This window comes from Coregonus lavaretus (genome assembly GCF_964263955.1).
Source record: "Coregonus lavaretus genome assembly, contig: HAP1_SCAFFOLD_4724, whole genome shotgun sequence".
Taxonomy (NCBI): Eukaryota; Metazoa; Chordata; class Actinopteri; order Salmoniformes; family Salmonidae; genus Coregonus; species Coregonus lavaretus.
This window is the reverse complement of record NW_028166556.1, coordinates 28,832-47,209: the sequence shown is the minus strand read 5'-3', so window position 1 is coordinate 47,209 and position 18,378 is coordinate 28,832. Positions and strand designations below refer to the sequence as shown.

Sequence of the window (18,378 nt, the reverse complement as noted above, 5' to 3'; positions counted from 1 at the left end):
AAAATAAAGTGGTGATCCTAACTGACCTAAGACATGGAATTTTTACTAGGATTAAATGTCAGGAATTGTGAAAAACTGAGATTAAATGTATTTGGCTAAGGTGTATGTAAAATTCCGACTTCAACTGTATATATAATATGTGGTCCTCTGTAGCTCAATTGGTAGAGCATGGCGCTTGTAACGCCAGGGTAGTGGGTTCGATCCCCGGGACCACCCATACGTAAAAATGTATGCGCACATGACTGTAAGTCGCTTTGGATAAAAGCGTCTGCTAAATGGCATATTATTATTATTATTATATTATTATATACATTTTACATTTTACATTTTAGTCATTTAGCAGACGCTCTTATCCAGAGCGACTTAGAGTTAGTGAATACATATTTTTTTATACTGGCCCCCCGTGGGAATCGAACCCACAACCCTGGCGTTGCAAACGCCATGCTCTATCAACTGAGCTACATCCCTGCCGGCCATTCCCTCCCCTACCCTGGACGACGCTGGGCCAATTGTGCGCCGCCACCATGGGTCTCCCATAGTTTTGATGTCTTCACTATTATTCTACAATGTAGAAAATAGTAAAAATAAAGAAAAACCCTTGAATGAGTAGGTGTTCTAAAACGTTTGACCGGTAGTGTATATACCGGTACTATATACAGTGGGGAGAACAAGTATTTGATACACTGCCGATTTTGCAGGTTTTCCTACTTACAAAGTATGTAGAGGTCTGTAATTTTTTATCATAGGTACACTTCAACTGTGAGAGACGGAATCTAAAACCAAAATCCAGAACATCACATTGTATGATTTTTAAGTAATTAATTTGCATTTTATTGCATGACATAAGTATTTGATACATCAGAAAATCAGAACTTAATATTTGGTACAGAAACCTTTGTTTGCAATTACAGAGATCATACCTGTAGGTCTTGACCAGGTTTGCACACACTGCAGCAGGGATTTTGGCCTACTCCTCCATACAGACCTTCTCCAGATCCTTCAGGTTTCGGGGCTGTCGCTGGGCAATACGAACTTTCAGCTCCCTCCAAAGATTTTCCATTGGGTTCAGGTCCGGAGACTGGCTAAGCCACTCCAGGACCTTGAGATGCTTCTTACGGAGCCACTCCTTAGTTGCCCTGGCTGTGTGTTTCGGGTCGTTGTCATACTGGAAGACCCAGCCACGACCCATCTTCAATGCTCTTACTGAGGGAAGGAGGTTGTTGGCCAAGATCTCACGATACATGGCCCCATCCATCCTCCCCTCAATACAGTGCAGTCGTCCTGTCCCCTTTGCAGAAAAGCATCCCCAAGGAATGATGTTTCCACCTCCATGCTTCACGGTTAGAATGGTGTTCTTGGGGTTGTACTCTTCTTTCTTCTTCCTCCAAACACGCCAAGTGGAGTTTAGACCAAAAAGCTCTATTTTTGTCTCATCAGACCACATGACCTTCTCCCATTCCTCATCTGGATCATCCAGATGGTCATTGGCAAACTTCAGACGGGCCTGGACATGCGCTGGCTTGAGCAGGGGGACCTTGCGTGCGCTGCAGGATTTTAATCCATGACGGCGTAGTGTGTTACTAATGGTTTTCTTTGAGACTGTGGTCCCAGCTCTCTTCAGGTCATTGACCAGGTCCTGCCGTGTAGTTCTGGGCTGATCCTTCACCTTCCTCATGATCATTGATGCCCCACGAGGTGAGATCTTGCATGGAGCCCTAGACCGATCTTGCATGGAGCCCATTGACCGTCATCTTGAACTTCTTCCATTTTCTAATAATTGCGCCAACAGTTGTTGCCTTCTCACCAAGCTGCTTGCCTATTGTCCTGTAGCCCATCCCAGCCTTGTGCAGGTCTACAATTTGATCCCTGATGTCCTTACACAGCTCTCTGGTCTTGGCCATTGTGGAGAGGTTGGAGTCTGTTTGATTGAGTGTGTGGACAGGTGTCTTTTATACAGGTAACGAGTTCAAACAGGTGCAGTTAATACAGGTAATGAGTGGAGAACAGGAGGGCTTCTTAAAGAAAAACGAACAGGTCTGTGACAGCCGGAATTCTTACTGGTTGGTAGGTGATCAAATACTTATGTCATGCAATAAAATGCAAATTAATTACTTAAAAATCATACAATGTGATTTTCTGGATTTTTCCGTCTCTCACAGTTGAAGTGTACCTATGATAAAAATTACAGACCTCTACATGCTTTGTAAGTAGGAAAACCTGCAAAATCGGCAGTGTATCAAATACTTGTTCTCCCCACTGTATGTATGTATATATGTATCTATACACACAAACACACACAGTATGCAACATATCCAAATGGAGACCTAGACCCTACCCACAATACACTTGTGGAGATTTCAGAGGACTTGATTGGTAGAAGCAATATGGTTAAATTTCCACCTAGCCAATCAGAGGGCAAGGTAGAGCTATTACCATATCACCATATTACCATATCACCATCTCACTATATTACCATATCACCATATTACCATATCACCATATTACCATATCACCATCTCACTATATTACCATATCACCATATTACCATCTCACTATATTACCATATCACCATCTCACTATATTACCATATCACCATCTCACTATATCACCATATCACCATATCACCATCTCACTATATTACCATATCACCATATTAACATATTACCATATCACCATATCACCCTATTACAATACCACCATATCACCATATTACCATATCACCATCTCACTATATCACCATCTCACTATATTACCATATCACTATATTACCATATCACTATATTACCATATTACCATATCACTATATTACCATATTACCATATCACCATATCACCATATTACCATATCACCATCTCACTATATTACCATATCACCATATCACCATCTCACTATATTACCATATCACCATATTACCATATCACCATCTCACTATATTACCATATCACCATCTCACTATATTACCATATCACCATATTAACATATTACCATCTCACCATCTCACCCTATTACAATATCACCATATTACCATATCACCATATCACCATATCACCATATCACCATATTACCATATCACCATATTACCATATCACCATATCACCATATTACCATATCACCATATTACCAACACCTGTGAAATCCTCTCAGATTGTCTAGGGTCTAGGGGTCCATTTGGGATTGGGCCACAGTCTCGCCGTACCTCTATGCTCGCCGCTGCCCTCTGCTCCCTGCTGGCCAGCGCTGGTATTACCATGACTCTGTCCCCCCCCGGGGGTGAGGATGTACCCGTTGGCGGGGTGAGAGGCCGTAGCCGTGGTGACCAGACGGAGCATAGTGAGGGTACTGGGGGGGCTCTGCAGCATGTGGAGGGTCTGTCCCCCACCGAACAAGGCTAGGGGTTTACCCATCCCCGAGGGCAGGGGGTGGGGCGGGGCAGCCATGATCACAGGCTGGCCGTGAACTGGAGAACCTGGGGGGAGGGTGGGGGAAAAACACACCTTCTTTAGTTGTGATGTCTGAGCATCTGTAGATGTGTTCTTACCTGTGTATCTGTGTATCTGGTACGGAGGATAGGTTACAGTGTAGATGTGTTCCTACCTGGGGCGCTCTGTGTATATCTGTACTCTGGTACGGAGGCCAGTTTATGAGCCAGGTCGTGGTGGTGGGTGTGGTCATGAGACAGAGGAGACCCTTCTCTAGAGAGACACTCTGGGGTCTGGACACCACTGGAGGGGGGGGAGAGGAGACCCTGGTGGGTGGGGGAGGCTGGGGCACTCCTAGAGGGGAAAGGGGGGAGAGAGGGAGATGGGGGGAGGGGGAGAGGGGGAGAGGGGGAGGGGTGGGGAGAGGGGGGAGAGGGAGGGAGGGAGAGAGGGAGAGGGGGAGAGAGGGGGAGGGGGGAGAGAGGGAGATAGGGGGAGAGAGGGAGATAGGGGGAGAGAGGGAGAGAGGGGGAGAGAGGGAGAGAGGGGGAGAGAGGGGGAGGGGGAGAGAGGGGGAGGGGGGAGAGAGGGAGGGGGATAGAGGGAGGGGGAGAGAGGGGGAGGGGGGAGAGAGGGAGGGGGAGAGAGGGAGGGGGATAGAGGGAGAGAGGGGGAGAGAGAGATGGTTAGGGCATAAAAATGATGCAAACACACTAACTCAAGTCAAACAGGGTCCTTCAGTAAAACACACTAACTCAAGTCAAACAGCGTCCTTCAATAAAACACACTAACTCAAGTCAAACAGGGTCCTTCAGTAAAACACACTAACTCAAGTCAAACAGCGTCCTTCAATAAAACACACTAACTCAAGTCAAACAGCGTCCTTCAATAAAACACACTAACTCAAGTCAAACAGGGTCCTTCAGTAAAACACACTAACTCAAGTCAAACACGGTCCTTCAGTAAAACACACTAACTCAAGTCAAACACGGTTCTTCAATAAAACACACTAACTCAAGTCAAACACGGTCCTTCAGTTAAACACACTAACTCAAGTCTAACACGGTCCTTCAGTAAAACACACTAACTCAAGTCAAACAGACTGAATGGGACTTTTCAAAAGGTGAGAGCAAAGAGCAAACACACACTCCAGGATTGTCTCACACCCTCACAGACACACCCTCACAGACACACACTCACTCACAGACACACCCTCACTCACAGACACACACTCACTCACAGACACACACTCACTCACAGACACACACTCACTCACAGACACACACTCACTCACAGACACACACTCACTCACAAACACATCTTACTGCGAGCTAGACAGACTTACTTTGTTCTATCCAATCACATGAGAGCAGAAGCAGAGAGAGAGATGAGAGGGTTAAACAGACAGAAACAGACAGATTATAACTGTAACTGACAGAGGAGAGAAAGAGAGAGAGAGAGGGAGAGAGAGGGAGGGTTAAACAGAGAAACAGACAGATTATAACTGTTTAACAGAGAGGAGAGAGAGAGAGAGAGAGAGAGGGAGAGAGAGAGAGAGAGATGGAGAGATACAGGAGAAAGACAGAGAGAGAGAGAGAGAGAAAGAGAGATACAGGTGAGAGACAGAGAGAGAGAGAGAGAGAGAGAGCCAGAGGAGAGAGAGAGAGAGAGAGAGAGAGAGAGAGAGAGAGAGAGAGAGAGAGAGAGAGAGAGAGAGAGAGAGAGAGAGAGAGAGAGAGAGAGAGAGAGAGAGAGAGAGAGAGAGAGAGAGAGAGAGAGAGAGAGAGAGAGAGAGAGAGAGAGAGAGAGAGAGGAGGGTTAAACAGAGACAGATTATAACTGTTTAACTAACAGGTCATACTACATCAAGGAGAAGGGTCTAAAGAGAGGCTAATGTGTATGCAGGCTTTTCCTCCAGCCCTGCACTAACACACCTGGTTCTACTAACCAGTTTTTCTTCACAACCTTCTTTAGCTGAATCAGCTGCGTTACCTAAGGCCAGGGGTCAGAGGTCAGGGGTCAGAGGTCAGGGGTCGTACCTGGATGAGAGCGGTCCGAACGGCGTGCGGAAGCAGGCCACGCCCCTCTGCCGTCTCTTCCTGAAGGCCTGCTCCACCAGCTTCCCCTCTGAGGCCGAGTCCACGCGCCAGAAACTACCTTTCCCAGGCTCCTCCTGGCTCCGAGCCACCTTCAGGAAGTAACGGTTCAGGGACAGGTTGTGGCGGATGGAGTTCTGGGAACGGAGGAGGGAGGACAGCTGGTGTTACTTTGGGATTTACACAAGAAACAGTTTTTATTTACTTTGGGAGGGACAACAATCTTCCATCAAAAACCTGGTTACCTTCCTGGTTTAGGTACGGTAGTAGGGGTAGTGTCTGGTGATGTGTAGTTACCTGTCAGCCGTACGGTAGTAGGGGTAGTGTCTGGTGATGTGTAGTTACCTGTCAGCGGTACGGTGGTAGGGGTAGTGTCTGGTGATGTGTAGTTACCTGTCAGCGGTACGGTAGTAGGGGTAGTGTCTGGTGATGTGTAGTTACCTGTCAGCGGTACGGTAGTAGGGGTAGTGTCTGGTGATGTGTAGTTACCTGTCAGCGGTACGGGTAGTAGGATAGTGTCTGGTGATGTGTAGTTACCTGTCAGCGGTACGGTGAGTAGGGGTAGTGTCTGGTGATGTGTAGTTACCTGTCAGCGGTACGGTAGTAGGGGTAGTGTCTGGTGATGTGTAGTTACCCGTCAGCGGTACGGTAGTAGGGGTAGTGTCTGGTGATGTGTAGTTACCTGTCAGCGGTACGGTAGTAGGGGTAGTGTCTGGTGATGTGTAGTTACCTGTCAGCGGTACGGTAGTAGGGGTAGTGTCTGGTGATGTGTAGTTACCTGTCAGCGGTACGGTAGTAGGGGTAGTGTCTGGTGATGTGTAGTTACCTGTCAGCGGTACGGTAGTAGGGGTAGTGTCTGGTGATGTGTAGTTACCTGTCAGCGGTACGGTAGTAGGGGTAGTGTCTGGTGATGTGTAGTTACCTGTCAGCGGTACGGTAGTAGGGGTAGTGTCTGGTGATGTGTAGTTACCTGTCAGCGGTACGGTAGTAGGGGTAGTGTCTGGTGATGTGTAGTTACCTGTCAGCGGTACGGTAGTAGGGGTAGTGTCTGGTGATGTGTAGTTACCTGTCAGCGGTACGGTAGTAGGGGTAGTGTCTGGTGATGTGTAGTTACCTGTCAGCGGTACGGTAGTAGGGGTAGTGTCTGGTGATGTGTAGTTACCTGTCAGCGGTACGGTAGTAGGGGTAGTGTCTGGTGATGTGTAGTTACCTGTCAGCGGTACGGTAGTAGGGGTAGTGTCTGGTGATGTGTAGTTACCTGTCAGCGGTACGGTAGTAGGGGTAGTGTCTGGTGATGTGTAGTTACCTGTCAGCGGTACGGTAGTAGGGGTAGTGTCTGGTGATGTGTAGTTACCTGTCAGCGGTACGGTAGTAGGGGTAGTGTCTGGTGATGTGTAGTTACCTGTCAGCGGTACGGTAGTAGGGGTAGTGTCTGGTGATGTGTAGTTACCTGTCAGCGGTACGGTAGTAGGGGTAGTGTCTGGTGATGTGTAGTTACCTGTCAGCGGTACGGTAGTAGGGGTAGTGTCTGGTGATGTGTAGTTACCTGTCAGCGGTACGGTAGTAGGGGTAGTGTCTGGTGATGTGTAGTTACCTGTCAGCGGTACGGTAGTAGGGGTAGTGTCTGGTGATGTGTAGTTACCTGTCAGCGGTACGGTAGTAGGGGTAGTGTCTGGTGATGTGTAGTTACCTGTCAGCGGTACGGTAGTAGGGGTAGTGTCTGGTGATGTGTAGTTACCTGTCAGCGGTACGGTAGTAGGGGTAGTGTCTGGTGATGTGTAGTTACCTGTCAGCGGTACGGTAGTAGGGGTAGTGTCTGGTGATGTGTAGTTACCTGTCAGCGGTACGGTAGTAGGGGTAGTGGCTGGTGATGTGTAGTTACCTGTCAGCGGTACGGTAGTAGGGGTAGTGTATGGTGATGTGTAGTTACCTGTCAGCGGTACGGTAGTAGGGGTAGTGTCTGGTGATGTGTAGTTACCTGTCAGCGGTACGGTAGTAGGGGTAGTGTCTGGTGATGTGTAGTTACCTGTCAGCGGTACGGTAGTAGGGGTAGTGTCTGGTGATGTGTAGTTACCTGTCAGCGGTACGGTAGTAGGGGTAGTGTCTGGTGATGTGTAGTTACCTGTCAGCGGTACGGTAGTAGGGGTAGTGTCTGGTGATGTGTAGTTACCTGTCAGCGGTACGGTAGTAGGGGTAGTGTCTGGTGATGTGTAGTTACCTGCCAGCGGTACGGTAGTAGGGGTAGTGTCTGGTGATGTGTAGTTACCTGCCAGCCCTTGTCAGCGGTACGGTAGTAGGGGTAGTGTCTGGTGATGTGTAGTTACCTGTCAGCGGTACGGTAGTAGGGGTAGTGTCTGGTGATGTGTAGTTACCTGTCAGCGGTACGGTAGTAGGGGTAGTGTCTGGTGATGTGTAGTTACCTGTCAGCGGTACGGTAGTAGGGGTAGTGTCTGGTGATGTGTAGTTACCTGTCAGCGGTACGGTAGTAGGGTAGTGTCTGGTGATGTGTAGTTACCTGTCAGCGGTACGGTAGTAGGGGTAGTGTCTGGTGATGTGTAGTTACCTGCCAGCCCTTGTCAGCGGTACGGTAGTAGGGGTAGTGTCTGGTGATGTGTAGTTACCTGCCAGCCCTTGTCAGCGGTACGGTAGTAGGGGTAGTGTCTGGTGATGTGTGTGTAGATTCCAGAGAGGGTCAGCTGTCTGTCTGGTGCTGAAGAGATGGCCTGGACTATCAACTGGGCGTAGGAGTAGGGAGGCTTAGACTCATCCTGGATAAGAGAGGAGAGGGGGGTTAACACACACACACACACACACACACAGTAGACACACACACACACAGTAGATACACACACACACACACACACACACAGTAGACACACACACACACACACACAGTAGATACACACACACACACACACACACAGTAGACACACACACACACAGTAGATACACACACACAGTAGATACACAAACACACACACACAGTAGATACACACACACAGTAGACACACACACACACACACAGTAGACACACACACACACACACACACACACACAGTAGATACACACACACACACACACACACACAGTAGACACACACACACACACAGTAAATACACACACACACACATACACACACACACACACACACACACACAGTAGACACACACACACACAGTAGATACACACACACAGTAGATACACAAACACACACACACAGTAGATACACACACACACACACACAGTAGACACACACACATACACAGTAGACACACACACACACACACACACACACACAGTAGATACACACACACAGTAGACACACGGAGTGAGGTATACCTTGGGGCTGTCTCCGCCGCCGGACTCTCCCTGTTGCTCGGCAATGCCCCTCTGTTGCTCGGAGACAGCCTTTGCAGCGAACTCTGCAGCCAGCTGGAGGTCGGAGGTCACGTTGCGTCCGTAGCGATAACCCGATGACCCCGCACCCCTCGGACTGGCCGGGCACGAGTTAGGAACACTGGAGAGGAGGAGAGAGGAGGAGAGGAGGAGGAGGAGAGGATGATGAAGATCTAGAATAGAATGGGATGATTCCACCTAATTGAATTGCACTGAGACTCTTGACTTTCACTTCAAATGGATGCCAAACAGAAATCATTGATTTCAAAAGTCTAACAAACCATACAACTCTATAAGGACTGCTATAACTATTTACACTGAACATTTTCCAAAAACACATTTACTGGAAGAACTGTGCAGATTTACTGTACAGCACTGTACTCTACTCTGCTGTACTCTACTCTGTACTACCGTATATACTCTACTCTGCTGTACTCTACTCTGTACTACTGTATATACTCTGCTGTACTCTACTCTGTACTACTGTATATACTCTACTCTGCTGTACTCTACTCTGCTGTACTCTACTCTGCTGTACTCTACTCTGCTGTACTCTACTCTGTACTACTGTATATACTCTACTCTGCTGTACTCTACTCTGTACTACTGTATATACTCTACTCTGCTGTACTCTACTCTGTACTACTGTATATACTCTACTCTGCTGTACTCTACTCTGTACTACTGTATATACTCTACTCTGCTGTACTCTACTCTGTACTACTGTATATACTCTACTCTGCTGTACTCTACTCTGTACTACTGTATATACTCTACTCTGCTGTACTCTACTCTGTACTACTGTATATACTCTACTCTGCTGTACTCTACTCTGTACTACTGTATATACTCTACTCTGCTGTACTCTACTCTGTACTACTGTATATACTCTACTCTGCTGTACTCTACTCTGTACTACTGTATATACTCTACTCTGCTGTACTCTACTCTGTACTACTGTATATACTCTACTCTGCTGTACTCTACTCTGCTGTACTCTACTCTGTACTACTGAATATACTCTACTCTGCTGTACTCTACTCTGTACTACTGAATATACTCTACTCTGCTGTACTCTACTCTGCTGTACTCTACTCTGCTGTACTCTACTCTGCTGTACTCTACTCTGTACTACTGAATATACTCTACTCTGTTGTACTCTACTCTGTTGTACTCTACTCTGCTGTACTCTACTATGCTGTACTCTACTCTGTTGTACTCTACTCTGCTGTACTCTACTCTGTACTACTGTATATACTCTACTCTGCTGTACTCTACTCTGCTGTGCTCGGACAAGTAGGACTGATTTGTTACTTGTCCGAAAGCTCAAGTTACTTGTCCCAAAACAGGTCTGTATCACCATAGGGCCAAAAAGGAGACTGTAAATGGTGTTGTATGATGCAAGGAACCACTTCATTAAATAACCTTCATTATTATCACTGGTATTGACAAGGCACTCAACCCCCCACAGAGTAAAATACTGCACTGATAAAAACACATGTGGTCCGTCAACCCTCCATCTGGAGAGCTACTGGGTGTGCAGGCTTTTGATCCAACCCTGCTCAAACACACCAGTCTGCTTATCAAGGTCCTGTTGAGCAGCTGATTTTTTAAAATGTGGTGTGTTCGAGCAGGGCTGGAGCAAAAAATCTACACACCCAGCATCTCTCCTGGAGGATGGTTGGCCTCCCTGACCTAACAGACCTGATTCAAGTAGTCAAGGGCTTGATGATTCGTTGACAAGTCGAATCAGGTGTGCTAGCTCTGGAATGGTTCAAATACATGGAACGTCTGGGGGTCCCTGAGGAGAGGTTTTAAACTGAATATAATGAACGTCTGGGGGCCCCCGAGGAGAGGTTTTAAACTGAATATAATGAACGTCTGGGGGCCCCTGAGGAGAGGTTTTAAACTGAATATAATGAACGTCTGGGGGTCCCTGAGGAGAGGTTTTAAACTGAATATAATGAACGTCTGGGGGCCCCCGAGGAGAGGTTTTAAACTGAATATAATGAACGTCTGGGGGCCCCCGAGGAGAGGTTTTAAACTGAATATAATGAACGTCTGGGGGCCCCAGAGGAGAGGTTTTAAACTGAATATAATGAACGTCTGGGGGTCCCTGAGGAGAGGTTTTAAACTGAATATAATGAACGTCTGGGGGTCCCTGAGGAGAGGTTTTACACTGAATATAATGAACGTCTGGGGGCCCCTGAGGAGAGGTTTTAAACTGAATATAATGAACGTCTGATGGCCCCTGAGGAGAGGTTTTACACTGAATATAATGAACGTCTGGGGGTCCCTGAGGAGAGGTTTTAAACTGAATATAATGAACGTCTGATGGCCCCTGAGGAGAGGTTTTACACTGAATATAATGAACGTCTGGGGGTCCCTGAGGAGAGGTTTTACACTGAATATAATGAACGTCTGGGGGTCCCTGAGGAGAGGTTTTAAACTGAATATAATGTACGTCTGGGGGTCCCTGAGGAGAGGTTTTAAACTGAATATAATGAACGTCTGGGGGTCCCTGAGGAGAGGTTTTAAACTGAATATAATGAACGTCTGATGGCCCCCGAGGAGAGGTTTTAAACTGAATATAATGAACGTCTGATGGCCCCCGAGGAGAGGTTTTAAACTGAATATAATGAACGTCTGATAGCCCCCAAGGAGAGGTTTTAAACTGAATATAATGAACGTCTGGGGATCCCAGAGGAGAGGTTTTAAACTGAATATAATGAACGTCTGGGGGTCCCTGAGGAGAGGTTTTAAACTGAATATAATGAACGTCTGGGGGCCCCCGAGGAGAGGTTTTAAACTGAATATAATGAACGTCTGGGGGCCCCCGAGGAGAGGTTTTAAACTGAATATAATGAACGTCTGGGGGTCCCTGAGGAGAGGTTTTACACTGAATATAATGAACGTCTGGGGGCCCCTGAGGAGAGGTTTTAAACTGAATATAATGAACGTCTGATGGCCCCTGAGGAGAGGTTTTACACTGAATATAATGAACGTCTGGGGGTCCCTGAGGAGAGGTTTTAAACTGAATATAATGAACGTCTGATGGCCCCTGAGGAGAGGTTTTACACTGAATATAATGAACGTCTGGGGGTCCCTGAGGAGAGGTTTTAAACTGAATATAATGAACGTCTGATGGCCCCTGAGGAGAGGTTTTAAACTGAATATAATGAACGTCTGGGGGTCCCTGAGGAGAGGTTTTACACTGAATATAATGAACGTCTGGGGGTCCCTGAGGAGAGGTTTTAAACTGAATATAATGAACGTCTGGGGGTCCCCGAGGAGAGGTTTTAAACTGAATATAATGAACGTCTGGGGGTCCCCGAGGAGAGGTTTTAAACTGAATATAATGAACGTCTGGGGGTCCCTGAGGAGAGGTTTTAAACTGAATATAATGAACGTCTGGGGGTCCCTGAGGAGAGGTTTTACACTGAATATAATGAACGTCTGGGGGCCCCTGAGGAGAGGTTTTAAACTGAATATAATGAACGTCTGATGGCCCCTGAGGAGAGGTTTTACACTGAATATAATGAACGTCTGGGGGTCCCTGAGGAGAGGTTTTAAACTGAATATAATGAACGTCTGATGGCCCCTGAGGAGAGGTTTTACACTGAATATAATGAACGTCTGGGGGTCCCTGAGGAGAGGTTTTAAACTGAATATAATGAACGTCTGATGGCCCCTGAGGAGAGGTTTTAAACTGAATATAATGAACGTCTGGGGGTCCCTGAGGAGAGGTTTTAAACTGAATATAATGAACGTCTGATGGCCCCCAAGGAGAGGTTTTAAACTGAATATAATGAACGTCTGGGGGTCCCTGAGGAGAGGTTTTAAACTGAATATAATGAACGTCTGGGGGTCCCTGAGGAGAGGTTTTAAACTGAATATAATGAACGTCTGGGGGTCCCTGAGGAGAGGTTTTAAACTGAATATAATGAACGTCTGATAGCCCCCAAGGAGAGGTTTTAAACTGAATATAATGAACGTCTGGGGGTCCCAGAGGAGAGGTTTTAAACTGAATATAATGAACGTCTGGGGGCCCCTGAGGAGAGGTTTTAAACTGAATATAATGAACGTCTGGGGGCCCCTGAGGAGAGGTTTTAAACTGAATATAATGAACGTCTGATGGCCCCTGAGGAGAGGTTTTAAACTGAATATAATGAACGTCTGATGGCCCCTGAGGAGAGGTTTTAAACTGAATATAATGAACGTCTGATGGCCCCTGAGGAGAGGTTTTAAACTGAATATAATGAACGTCTGATGGCCCCTGAGGAGAGGTTTTAAACTGAATATAATGAACGTATGATGGCCCCCGAGGAGAGGTTTTAAACTGAATATAATGAACGTCTGATGGCCCCTGAGGAGGTTTTAAACTGAATATAATGAACGTCTGATGGCCCCTGAGGAGGTTTTAAAAGGCTGTTCTAGCCTACAGCTGAATATAATGAACGTCTCCGCAAAGTGGGTCAATTTCCGCAAAAAAAACGGAGAACGTTGAAGCGCGAGGCTCAACTTCTCCGCTGTTTTGGTGCCCCGTCTACCACGCTGGGAACAGGGTGAAGCCAACCTGTGCACATGCGCAGATACTGTGTGTGACTGTGTGAGAGTGAAGTGCTGCATCTCGCTCATCTCAATATCCTGGCCTATCCCAGGCCCTGCTTCACTGAAGTTGCAAGACATTGCGAGATACAGCATTCTGCCTATACTGATAGATAGGCCTAGTGCAGGGTTCTGACTGTCTGGTGGCTGATCTGCCTATACTGATAGATAGGTCTAGTGCAGGGTTCTGACTGTCTGGTGACTGACCTGCCTATACTGATAGATAGGCCTAGTGCAGGGTTCTGTCTGTCTGGTGGCTGACCTGCCTATACTGATAGATAGGCCTAGTGCAGGGTTCTGACTGTCTGGTGGCTGACCTGCCTATACTGATAGATAGGCCTAGTGCAGGGTTCTGACTGTCTGGTGGCTGACCTGCCTATACTGATAGATAGGCCTAGTGCAGGGTTCTGTCTGTCTGTCTGGTGGCTGACCTGCCTATACTGATAGATAGGCCTAGTGCAGGGTTCTGACTGTCTGTCTGGTGGCTGACCTGCCTATACTGATAGATAGGCCTAGTGCAGGGTTCTGACTGTCTGTCTGGTGGCTGACCTGCCTATACTGATAGATAGGCCTAGTGCAGGGTTCTGTCTGTCTGGTGGCTGACCTGCCTATACTGATAGATAGGCCTAGTGCAGGGTTCTGTCTGTCTGGTGGCTGACCTGCCTATACTGATAGATAGGCCTAGTGCAGGGTTCTGTCTGTCTGGTGGCTGACCTGCCTATACTGATAGATAGGCCTAGTGCAGGGTTCTGTCTGTCTGGTGGCTGACCTGCCTATACTGATAGATAGGCCTAGTGCAGGGTTCTGACTGTCTGGTGGCTGACCTGCCTATACTGATAGATAGGCCTAGTGCACGGTTCTGACTGTCTGTCTGGTGGCTGACCTGCCTACACTGATAGATAGGCCTAGTGCACGGTTCTGACTGTCTGGTGGCTGACCTGCCTATATTGATAGATAGGCCTAGTGAAAGGTTCTGACTGTCTGGTGGCTGACCTGCCTATACTGATAGATAGGCCTAGTGCACGGTTCTGACTGACTGTCTGTCTGGTGGCTGACCTGCCTATACTGATAGATATGCCTAGTGCAGGGTTCTGTCTGTCTGTCTGGTGGCTGACCTGCCTATACTGATAGATAGGCCTAGTGCAGGGTTCTGACTGTCTGGTGGCTGACCTGCCTATACTGATAGATAGGCCTAGTGCAGGGTTCTGACTGTCTGTCTGGTGGCTGACCTGCCTATACTGATAGATAGGCCTAGTGCAGGGTTCTGACTGTCTGGTGGCTGACCTGCCTATACTGATAGATAGGCCTAGTGCAGGGTTCTGACTGTCTGTCTGGTGGCTGACCTGCCTATACTGATAGATAGGCCTAGTGCAGGGTTCTGACTGTCTGGTGGCTGACCTGCCTATACTGATAGATAGGCCTAGTGCAGGGTTCTGACTGTCTGGTGGCTGACCTGCCTATACTGATAGATAGGTCTAGTGCAGGGTTCTGACTGTCTGGTGGTTGACCTGCCTATACTGATAGATAGGCCTAGTGCAGGGTTCTGACTGTCTGGTGGCTGACCTGCCTATACTGATAGATAGGCCTAGTGAACGGTTCTGACTGTCTGGTGGCTGACCTGCCTATACTGATAGATAGGCCTAGTGTACGGTTCTGACTGTCTGGTGGCTGACCTGCCTATACTGATAGATAGGCCTAGTGCAGGGTTCTGTCTGGTGGCTGACCTGCCTATACTGATAGATAGGTCTAGTGCAGGGTTCTGACTGTCTGGTGGCTGACCTGCCTATACTGATAGATAGGCCTAGTGCAGGGTTCTGACTGTCTGGTGGCTGACCTGCCTATACTGATAGATAGGCCTAGTGAACGGTTCTGACTGTCTGGTGGCTGACCTGCCTATACTGATAGATAGGCCTAGTGTACGGTTCTGACTGTCTGGTGGCTGACCTGCCTATACTGATAGATAGGCCTAGTGCACGGTTCTGACTGTCTGGTGGCTGACCTGCCTATACTGATAGATAGGCCTAGTGCAGGGTTCTGTCTGGTGGCTGACCTGCCTATACTGATAGATAGGCCTAGTGCACGGTTCTGACTGTCTGTCTGGTGGCTGACCTGCCTATACTGATAGATAGGCCTAGTGAACGGTTCTGACTGTCTGGTGGCTGACCTGCCTATACTGATAGATAGGCCTAGTGCACGGTTCTGACTGTCTGTCTGGTGGCTGACCAGCGTATACTGATAGATAGGCCTAGTGCACGGTTCTGACTGTCTGGTGGCTGACCTGCCTATACTGATAGATAGGCCTAGTGAACGGTTCTGACTGTCTGGTGGCTGACCTGCCTATACTGATAGATAGGCCTAGTGAACGGTTCTGACTGTCTGGTGGCTGACCTGCCTATACTGATAGATAGGCCTAGTGCAGGGTTCTGACTGTCTGGTGGCTGACCTGCCTATATTGATAGATAGGCCTAGTGCACGGTTCTGACTGACTGTCTGGTGGCTGACCTGCCTATACTGATAGATAGGCCTAGTGAACGGTTCTGACTGTCTGGTGGCTGACCTGCCTATACTGATAGATAGGCCTAGTGAAGGGTTCTGAGTGTCTGGTGGCTGACCTGCCTATACTGATAGATAGGCCTAGTGCAGGGTTCTGACTGTCTGGTGGCTGACCTGCCTATATTGATAGATAGGCCTAGTGGACGGTTCTGACTGTCTGTCTGGTGGCTGACCTGCCTATATTGATAGATAGGCCTAGTCCAGGGTTCTGACTGTCTGTCTGGTGGCTGACCTGCCTATACTGATAGGCCTAGTGCAGGGTTCTGACTGTCTGTCTGGTGGCTGACCTGCCTATACTGATAGATAGGTCTAATGCAGGGTTCTGACTGTCTGTCTGGTGGCTGACCTGCCTATACTGATAGATAGGTCTAGTGCAGGGTTCTAACTGTCTGTCTGGTGGCTGACCTGCCTATACTGATAGGTCTAGTGCAGGGTTCTGACTGTCTGTCTGGTGGCTGACCTGCCTATACTGATAGGCCTAGTGCAGGGTTCTGACTGTCTGTCTGGTGGCTGACCTGCCTATACTGATAGATAGGTCTAATGCAGGGTTCTGACTGTCTGTCTGGTGGCTGACCTGCCTATACTGATAGATAGGTCTAGTGCAGGGTTCTAACTGTCTGTCTGGTGGCTGACCTGCCTATACTGATAGGTCTAGTGCAGGGTTCTGACTGTCTGTCTGGTGGCTGACCTGCCTATACTGATAGGCCTAGTGTACGGTTCTGACTGTCTGTCTGGTGGCTGACCTGCCTATACTGATAGATAGGCCTAGTGTACGGTTCTGACTGTCTGTCTGGTGGCTGACCTGTCTATACTGATAGATAGGTCTAGTGCAGGGTTCTGACTGTCTGTCTGGTGGCTGACCTGCCTATACTGATAGATAGGCCTAGTGCAGGGTTCTGACTGTCTGGTGGCTGACCTGCCTATACTGATAGATAGGCCTAGTGAAGGGTTCTGACTGACTGTCTGGTGGCTGACCTACCTATACTGATAGATAGGCCTAGTGCAGGGTTCTGACTGTCTGTCTGGTGGCTGACCTGCCTATACTGATAGGTCTAGTGCAGGGTTCTGACTGTCTGTCTGGTGGCTGACCTGCCTATACTGATAGGCCTAGTGTACGGTTCTGACTGTCTGTCTGGTGGCTGACCTGCCTATACTGATAGGCCTAGTGTATGGTTCTGACTGTCTGTCTGGTGGCTGACCTGCCTATACTGATAGATAGGCCTAGTGTACGGTTCTGACTGTCTGTCTGGTGGCTGACCTGCCTATACTGATAGATAGGCCTAGTGCAGGGTTCTGACTGTCTGTCTGGTGGCTGACCTGCCTATACTGATAGATAGGCCTAGTGCAGGGTTCTGACTGACTGTCTGGTGGCTGACCTGCCTATACTGATAGATAGGCCTAGTGCAGGGTTCTGACTGACTGTCTGGTGGCTGACCTGCCTATACTGATAGATAGGCCTAGTGTACGGTTCTGACTGTCTGTCTGGTGGCTGACCTGCCTATACTGATAGATAGGCCTAGTGCACGGTTCTGACTGTCTGGTGGCTGACCTGCCTATACTGATAGATAGGTCTAGTGCAGGGTTTTGACTGTCTGTCTGGTGGCTGACCTGCCTATACTGATAGATAGGCCTAGTGCAGGGTTCTGACTGTGTCTGGTGGCTGACCTGCCTATACTGATAGATAGGCCTAGTGCAGGGTTCTGTCTGTCTGGTGGCTGACCTGCCTATACTGATAGATAGGCCTAGTGCAGGGTTCTGACTGTCTGTCTGGTGGCTGACCTGCCTATACTGATAGGCCTAGTGTACGGTTCTGACTGTCTGTCTGGTGGCTGACCTGCCTATACTGATAGGCCTAGTGTACGGTTCTGACTGTCTGTCTGGTGGCTGACCTGCCTATACTGATAGGCCTAGTGTACGGTTCTGACTGTCTGTCTGGTGGCTGACCTGCCTATACTGATAGATAGGCCTAGTGCAGGGTTCTGTCTGTCTGGTGGCTGACCTGCCTATACTGATAGATAGGCCTAGTGCAGGGTTCTGACTGTCTGGTGGCTGACCTGCCTATACTGATAGATAGGCCTAGTGCACGGTTCTGTCTGTCTGGTGGCTGACCTGCCTATACTGATAGATAGGCCTAGTGCAGGGTTCTGACTGTCTGTCTAGTGGCTGACCTGCCTATACTGATAGATAGGCCTAGTGCAGGGTTCTGTCTGTCTGGTGGCTGACCTGCCTATACTGATAGATAGGCCTAGTGCAGGGTTCTGACTGTCTGTCTGGTGGCTGACCTGCCTATACTGATAGATAGGCCT

General features: G+C 48.2%; 1 protein-coding gene across 1 annotated transcript in view; it reads right to left on the bottom strand.

Moving 5' to 3' along the window:
• Positions 1 to 3,028: 3,028 nt before the first annotated feature.
• Positions 3,029 to 18,378, bottom strand: part of LOC311114554 (forkhead box protein K1-like) — a 40,432-nt gene continuing 25,082 nt past the window's right edge. The window contains exons 3-7 of the mRNA XM_084189796.1: positions 8,855 to 9,032; positions 8,137 to 8,283; positions 5,459 to 5,652; positions 3,595 to 3,773; positions 3,029 to 3,466 (exon numbers count right to left, since the gene is read on the bottom strand). Of these exons, the coding sequence (XP_084045922.1) occupies positions 3,150 to 3,466; positions 3,595 to 3,773; positions 5,459 to 5,652; positions 8,137 to 8,283; positions 8,855 to 9,032 (1,015 nt within the window). The 3' untranslated portion in view covers positions 3,029 to 3,149. The remainder of the gene's footprint in view (positions 3,467 to 3,594; positions 3,774 to 5,458; positions 5,653 to 8,136; positions 8,284 to 8,854; positions 9,033 to 18,378) is intronic.